This window comes from Cydia amplana, chromosome 22, assembly GCF_948474715.1.
Source record: "Cydia amplana chromosome 22, ilCydAmpl1.1, whole genome shotgun sequence".
Taxonomy (NCBI): domain Eukaryota; kingdom Metazoa; phylum Arthropoda; class Insecta; order Lepidoptera; family Tortricidae; genus Cydia; species Cydia amplana.
This window is the reverse complement of record NC_086090.1, coordinates 1,942,664-1,951,468: the sequence shown is the minus strand read 5'-3', so window position 1 is coordinate 1,951,468 and position 8,805 is coordinate 1,942,664. Positions and strand designations below refer to the sequence as shown.

The window sequence follows — 8,805 nt, the reverse complement described above, 5'->3', positions numbered from 1 at the left end:
TAAATAATAATGCAAAAAATAATGTTCACATTAACAAACGCGTTTTTACCTTTACATGAAACAGTCTAATCTACTTCTATTTCTGTGTCTATGGCACATGACATTTGTCAAGTTGACAATGTCGGCAGAACCGCATGTGGTTTTGTTGTAAATAAAATAATAAAACTTACTTTACATTTTGTATAAAAGGTGATTCCGATCACTAAAAAAGCGGGCTAATTTATCCATAAACATGGAGGATATTCTCGATAAGTTCAACACGTTCACTGAAAAGCCGGTCAAGTTTTTGACCGTTCAAAAAGATGTTAAGGACGACATCACGAGTTTGGTTAAATCTCTTTACGACCTCACAAAATCTGAAGAAATTGGTGATGGAACGAAGAGAAAAGGCCCTGCTCTGCCTAAATTGATAGTTAAAGATTTCGATGAAGAGCAGATATGGCAGCAAATCGATCTGCAAAACACGCAGTGCTGGGATCAACTCGTATGGGACGTAGCTAACAGCATATCAACAAATAAAGATCTTGCCTTCCCTGTGAAGATCAAAGATGAAGAAGATGAGTCACAGGATGAAGAAATGGAGACCAAAAGGCAGTCAGAGGAAGAAATGGAAGAAAGGGAAGAAAAACCTAAGACTAAAAATAAAAAGTCACAGAAGTCTAATTTAAACAAGAAGACTAAAAGTTCAATAGTTGATGATCAGTTTTTCAAATTGAATGAAATGGAGCAGTTCCTTCTTCAGGAAGAAAAAGAGAAGAAAGCGGCATCTGACTCAGAAGACTCAATAGACTTATTTGACGATGTTGATGATGAATCTGGTGAAGAGGATGCTCAAGGCATGTATAATGACTTCTTTGATAATGAAGATGGCGAAGATGATGAAGGTGATCACGATGACAGTGGAAATGATGAAGACAGAGACCATGAAGAAGAGAAGTCTGAAGTTAGAGATAAAAAATCTAAGAAAAAAGATAAGAAAGTCAGGTTTGCTGCTATGGAAGACAGTGAGTCGGATGATGAGAGTGCTGTTGAAAATGATGAGCCTGACAATAAAAAGGATAACAATGTGGATGAGCATAAGTCCGATTTTGAGCATAGACAAGACCGTCTAAAGCAAACTATTAATAGACTTGAAGAAAAAATGCTTAAAGAAGCACCCTGGCAATTAAAAGGAGAAGTAGACGCAGTGAAGAGACCACAGAACTCCTTATTAGAGGAGGTCGTTGATTTTGATTTAACATCGCGACCACCACCTATCATTACGGAACAAACAACAGTAACCCTCGAAGATATCATAAGGCAAAGAATCAAAGATAAAGCATGGGATGATGTAGAAAAGAAAGAGAAACCGGTTGATGACCAGCTAAAATTCCGTAAAACGGAAATCATTGATCAGTCAAAGAGCAAGCTGAGTCTCGCTCAAGTTTACGAAGCGGAGTATTTAAAGCAGAAGCAAGCAGCGTCAGGAGAGAAGGAAGAAAAAGAGGAACCGGAAGCGCATAAAGAAGTTAAAGAAGCTATGAAGAAATTGTTCGCTAAACTTGATGCTCTCTGCCATTATCATTACACACCGCGAGCGCCACAAGCAGAAGTTAAGATCGTTAGTAACACTCCAGCTATATCCATGGAAGAGGTTGCCCCGGTCGCTACCAGCGACGCAGCCTTACTTGCTCCAGAGGAAGTCAAAAAGAAGCGTAGAGGCGACTTAATGAGTAAGGAAGAGAGGAGCTCAACAGACAAGAAGAGGGAACGGAGGAAGAAAAAGCAACTGCAGCGTAAGAAGGGCACCGTTGCTAAGGTTACGGAGCATAGGAATACTACGAAGGGAGTGGAAGCGAATGATAAGTCTTTGAAGACTTCAAAGGCATTCTTCCAGCAGTTGAACGATGAAGCAACGAGTATAATTAAGAAAAAACGTAAAAATAAAGGACAATAATCAGAGCTTGGTAGATAATTTGTATTAAATGTGAAAGACTATGTCTTGTTGATAATTATTATTTTATTACTTATCATCACCTTTTTACAAATAAAATAATATCTTCAGATTCCTCCTACTAAATTAGGTAATACCAGGTATATGAGGATTATGAGGTAATAGACTAGGTCCATGGTAATACAATAGATTATGATAAAAAACCTATGTACTATATTCGTCGATATTAAACTTTCATGAGACATACATATTTGAAACTGATTAGACGACAACAGTTTTACTCACGAATTTTTAGTCGCTATTGGCCCCGGATGGGCTCAAAACAAGTCGCTAATAGCGACTAAAATTCAAGTGAGTGAAACTTCGGTAAATACCGCGTTCTTAACAATATAAATTATGTAAAATACCATGCATAGTGCCATGATAAAAAAATGAATAGTTTCACATAGCTTAAAAAATCTGCCTTAACATAGAGAAAAAAATACATAGAGTGCTCACTCCATACATCAGTTTTAGTACCAAAAAGACTATTAGCATCTAGCATCGAGTAGCGGAACTATCAGTACTGCTACTTGACAATAGATGTAACACCGACCGGAAAGTCTTATGCTGTTGAGATAAGACTTTCCGGTCGGTGCTACATCTATTGTCAAGTAGCAGTACTGATAGTTCCGCTACTCGATGCTAGATGTAGACACAGAAATTAATATGTAGTCTGAACTGATGTATGGAGTGAGCACTCTTGTCTTACTATATTTCTCTATGGCCTTAATTAAATTTAACGTAAAAGCGCCTCCAAAAAACGAACAGCAATTTCAGCACAAACGCATAGTTTGCTGTTCTCTGCATGCCACAATACAACAAAGTAAGATCATAAATTTGATAAATTCAACCTTGTCCTGTTGACTTAAGGTTGAATATAGCCCAAAATAAGACTAAAAATTAAAATTACGAATTTTCAGAAAATGGTTGAAGGCGACACGCTATATTACAGCGAGTCCCATCAGCTTATATGGAGTATGGAGCATAGTTTTTGCACAACACTTACATCACGTATACAGTTACCTGCGTAAAACATGTACCTACAGTCACAAAAGCAGCGATCAGGGCTATAACCGCGAAATTGGAAGTTGCGGGCATCTTTCTCTGTCACTCTAATTACACCTTCATTGGAGTAAAAGAGACAGAGCTTCGCAATTTGCGCATTTCGGTTTTCGCGGTAGCCCCTCAGACTAGTCTACCATTCGAGATCAAGAGGTACGCCTCTACAATAAGAAAAGCGATTACTTCGTACCTATTTTAAAACGACCTTAAATACCGTCTACGGTGACTGCCTGACTGGAGTGACTGGTGCATGCGAAATGAAGTCTTTCGTGAGACGCGCGTTGGTTACCAAAATGATCGTCAAAGTCGTATTAAAATCATAAATTGTTAAATTGGAATCGACTTCCTGATCGCTACAAACACAGTCAAGAAAAAACCGGACAAGTGCGAGTCGGACTCGCCCACCGAAGGTTCCGTACTTTTTAGTATTTGTTGTTATAGCGGCAACAGAAATACATCATCTTTGAAAATTTCAACTGTAACTATCACGGTTCATGAGAATAATTCTATCTCATGATGAGATAGATACAGGATACAGCCTGGTGACAGACAGACGACAGACGGACGGACAGCGGAGTTTTAGTAATAGGGTCCCGTTTTTACCCTTTGGGTACCTACGGAACCCTAAAAACGTTTAATACTTCTACAAAACTCATTCGGCATAATTGGTGCCGCAGATGCCACGAACTTTGGCCATGTGGTCTTTTTTGTAATAATCTCTAGTCAGCGCTTTCTCTCCGGTATTAGGTCCAGTGGAATGTTTCAATTCGGCCAGCTACTCGTAGGTTTTTTTAATTTTTCAAATAAAGTGTCAAGCCATTTCCGGCAGTAGAAAAAAGCGGCAAAATTAAAAAAAAAAATACGCGCGAAGGGTGACGGTTCCACAGTCACTTTGAATTTCGCGCCTTTTTCTACTGACAAAGTTGTTTTATCGGGTTTATGATATGACACTGTTCGGTACGTAAACTGAGGAATTTTAAAGTTGTTATCCCATTGACGAAGACGAGGTTATTATGAGTGTTTAATAATACTTAATAAGTATGTTTAACTTTATCAAACTACCTACAGCCACTATACAGGTAATATGATATGATGCCATATATCTTAATTCAATTTAAGGCAAAATCGATTGAATTAACCTGTCGAATCCCACGATATGACGTCACCATAAGCGTTCTGGCTCATATATGAGCCGTGGGAGCTGACAGATTTAATATAGCTGGTCAACCAAATCTTGTCAGTAAAAAAAGGCACGAAATTCAAATTTTCTATGGGACGATATTCCTTTCGCGCCTACATTTTTCAAATTTGCCACCTATTTCTACTGTCAAGATCTGGTTGACCCATTGGTTGACCAAGTATACTTACCACTGACTTCATTCTATATATAGCTGGTCAACCAAATCTTGTCAGTAAAAAAAGGCGCGAAATTCAAATTTTCTATGGGACGATATCCCTTCGCGCCTACATTTTTCAAATTTGCCGCCTTTTCTACTGTCAAGATCTGCCCTAGTAGCACGGTCGCATTTTTATCGTTTGTCACCATGCCTGTCACGTTCTAACAAGTATGTAAGTGCGAAAGTGACGGGCATAGTGATAGTCGATAAAAATGGAACCATGCTGAGCCCGCTGGTTGACCAAGTATATGATACTTACCTACATATTCGTAATGAGAAGAGAAGAAAGAGACCACACACACATACAATTGTTATTAATAAAATAATGACATTCCAACACTTTTTGTCATTAATTGCTAATGCCATGCTTGGTTTGACTCTATCTCCATTCGCCTCTCTAAGCATTGAGATTGAGACTCATATCTATTTAGGTATGTTGTCTAAAAGCCTCCAAAACTAATAACAATAATAAAGTGCACACAAAAAGTGCAGTTAGGTTAGGTATTTAACATTTGAACCCGGCTAAATTGCAACTGCCCCATTCCGTAACTTCGGGCGCGAGCTAACTGCCATAGGGCACATGGAGGCGTGAATAAGCGTAGGTGCTATAAGCCTTCAAAACTTTCATGAGACACATTAGGTACATATAGTAATGGACCCTATAATGGACGTGGAACCGGTAATGGGACATAAAACCACAAATCCTCTAAAATAAGTATGTAAAAGTAGTTTATAAACACTGGCAATATTTTACCATAAATAAGAGTCATAGAGCTGTTTAAGTTTGACTTTTTATTAATTTCGGTTACTTTTTAAGAAATTGGCGCCAACCCAAAAGTTGTCGTGTCACTGGAAAAAATAACCAGTAAGAATTCATAACAACTTCGCTAAGAGAGGTGAGTTCATATATTAAATTGTAGTTAATTATTACTTGGTGTAAACTAGAATGTGTTTTGTTAATTGGATCTACCATGAGATAAGGTATACAACACATTATGTTGTGACTCTAGAGATGTATAAAAAATAGTGGTATTTTGCCCAATCCCATTATAGGAGCTGTAAAACTGCATACCTCCTATGATGGGATAATTTACATAATGATGCTTGCCATGGCGTTATTTCATGTTTAAACAATACAGAAGTATAATGTAGTTACTCGTACGAACTATGTCAGGAGGTCTCCTCGGACTTCGGATAAATTAATATCGTTTTTACAAAATTTTATTTAACTTGCCCTGTTAGTTTCTATACAGGATGGATTTTCTTTTTGGGTCAGTGAGGGCAGCCAACAGGTGCTGCGACGAGAAAACGGTCTTAGAAAACCTTCCCTCGATTTCAAATTAATGAAGATTGGCTTTTACAGATTTTGGAAAAAACATACAGGGTGCGAGAAAAAGGTAATTTTTGACAAACTTTTTTTTGATGCCAATCGATCCCATTCCTATTGAGGATCAAAAGCTTGTATGGAACTAAAAAAAAATTTCCGGCTAGAAAAGCCACAAATAAAGGAAAACTTTTCCCATACAATTTGTATGAAAATGAAAACTTTTATTTTTCACATGCTATTTTTCTATGCCAATTGATTCCATTCCTATCTAGTATCAATAGTTTCTTTGGGGTCAACTTACGGTAATGTACTAAAAAGCCACAAATTAATAAAAACTTTCCATACATTTACTATGGACAAAATGAGAAATTTAATTTTGACCCCAAAAAACTATTGAGACTGGATAGGAATGGAATCGATTGGCATACAAAAATAGCATGTGAAAAATAAAAGTTTTCATTTTCATACAAATTGTATGGGAAATGTTTTCCTCGATTTGTGGCTTTTCTAGCCGGAAATTATTTTTTGTTCCATACAAGCTTTTGATCCTCAATAGGAATGGGATCGATTGGCATCAAAAAAAAAAGTTTGTCAAAAATTACCTTTTCCTCGCACCCTGTATGTTTTTTCCAAAATCTGTAAAAGCCAATCTTCATTAATTTGAAATCGAGGGAAGGTCTTCTAAGACCGTTTTCTCGTAGCAGCACGGGATGTGGTAGCTGCCCTCACTGACCCAAAAAGAAAATCCATCCTGTATTAGTTAGTGTGGTTCAAATCTTGGAAATGGCATTTGAGCCACTTTCGGATTTCCGATTGAGTTGAAATTTTGGATACGTATGCAAATCGGATGACAATGCAATCGGGTGACAAAAATGACTAATAACTAGTTTTTTGCCAAAAACTTATTCCCTATTCCAATATCTTATACTGATAGGGTATGCCCATTATAGGGGGCCCATTACTGGATCCACGTCCATTACCGGGGTTCCATTACTGGAGCTTTGGTGTCCATGACTGGAGAAAAAACACATACTTTTAATTTATTAATTATGTGGAAACTGACTGCAGTATCTTTGATACAACACGCCTGAAACATGAAAGAAGGATAGGATATTCATCTTTTAACAAGCTAAGCGGTAGAACTTTTACATGTATCAGGGAAATATCACAAATACTCCAAATTTCCCCTTAAATGTCCCATGACTGGTGCCGTTACTATATTATAGTATAACTAGCGACCCGCCTCAGCTTCGCACGGGTTAACATATTATACATTAACCTTCCTCTTGAATCACTATCTATTTAAAAAAACCGCATCAAAATCCGTTGCGTAGTTTTAAAGTTCTAAGCATAGGTACATAGTTACAGACAGCGGGAACCGATTTTGTTTTATACTATGTAGTGACGTGCATATAACGGGGAGTGCTCCGTGGAATTGTTCGGATTAATCCCTGCCGCTTCTTTTTCGCCATCGCTCTACGCGACATTTCCATCTTCACCACTTAGATGGTTGGTAGACGTTAACTGTGCGTTTCTCCAGAAACTTCCTGCCTCGCAAAGCTAAATTGTGGAATGAACTGTCGCCTGTGGTATTTCCAGACCGATACGACCTTCAAACATTCAAGAAAAGAGCGTACTCCCATCTTAAAGGCCGGCCACACACTTAGAACTCCTCTGGTGTTACGGGTGTTCAATGGGCGGCGGTAATCACTTACCACCTGGTGATCCGTCTGTTCGTTTGCCTCCTATAAATGTATTTAAAAAAATGGGACTGTGCGGCCATGTCTGCCGCATGCACCTACAGAGGTGGGCCAAAAAAGCAACGGTGTGGATGCCGCAGGACGGCCCAGGCCCAGACGGAGATGGTGGGACGACCTGGACGTACCTATATCTCAACGGCTGACCGGAGATTGTTCAAGATCGCGACGGGTATAGATCGCGAGGGGGAGGACTTTGCCCAGCAGTGGGACACCATATAGGCTATTATTGCTATCACTACATAGTATAAAACAAAGTCGCTTCCCGCTGTCTGTCCCTATGTATGCTTAGATCTTTAAAACTACGCAATGGATTTTGATGCGGATTTTTTTAATAGATAGAGTGATTCAAGAGGAAGGTTTATATATAATTTGCTAAGCCGGGGCGGGTCGCTAGTAATATATAGTTTTAGTTTTATTATTATTTTTCTCTTAGTTTATTGTTGTATGCACAAATAGCTCTGTTTTACTCTGTAGAAAACAATTTGAATTAACATGATGTTAAAATATTTTCATTAAGGAAACTGTAAGTCTAGTTTTAAGAAAATTTCCAGTGTCATATATAACTATAAAAGACTGTTTGTTTCTTGATTAAATAAATAAATAAAAATAAAATAAAATAAATAAATAAAACGGTCTCCAAACTTCGTACCTCCGCCAGGCTGATTCGTCTCGCGCCATATCGCGCGTTTTTCCCCCGCTAATTACTCGGCTCCGAGTTAGTCCCGTAATATGTAAGATTTACTTCTTGTATTGTTACTTTTATTGCCAAGCCCGTTGTAATGGGGATTTGGAGTTTAACCGGCGTGTGGTGTGTTTGTTTTGATGGTTGGGTATGGTTAGGTAACCATGATCGGTCTTAATAGTTAAGAATTTAACTTAATACAAATGGTAATGGTAGTTTGTTCCTCGGGACTTTTCTGAGCTTTAGACAGATTAATCTAACTCTAAGCGCCACTTGCACCATCCTACTAACCCGGGGTTAACAAACTCTTGGTTAAAATGAGTAAAAATGGAATATAAAACCTAGAATTTTGTTTCACTTTAAAATATACACGTACAATAGAAACCTTATGGCAATGACATCATAGCGGGAGTCTTCGCAAACACATGACCCTTTTTCCCGTCTGATTTATACCGCGCTTATCGCGGCTGAATTTATTTGTCTGCCGCCGCTCCTGCCTGCGATGCTGTCCTGGTATTGGTCTATGGAAGGTTGTAGACACGATTTTATTTTAAATTAACTTTGTAATTTAAGCATAAACCTCTGCAAACCATACCACAATC

At 38.3% G+C, this 8,805-nt stretch overlaps 1 protein-coding gene across 1 annotated transcript; it reads left to right on the top strand.

Annotated features, from left to right (window-relative positions):
* The first annotated feature begins 188 nt into the window (after window positions 1–188).
* LOC134658458 (U3 small nucleolar ribonucleoprotein protein MPP10) lies at window positions 189–1,990 on the top strand. Its single transcript, XM_063514139.1, has one exon. The coding sequence runs from the start codon at window positions 233–235 to the stop codon at window positions 1,934–1,936; it is 1,704 nt and encodes a 567-aa protein (XP_063370209.1). The 5' UTR covers window positions 189–232; the 3' UTR covers window positions 1,937–1,990.
* Window positions 1,991–8,805: the final 6,815 nt, after the last annotated feature.

What these genes read in the sequence shown, in the direction of transcription:
- LOC134658458 (XM_063514139.1), top strand. Translation starts at nt 233, where the DNA reads ATGGAGGATATTCTCGATAAGTTCAACACGTTCACTGAAAAGCCGGTC.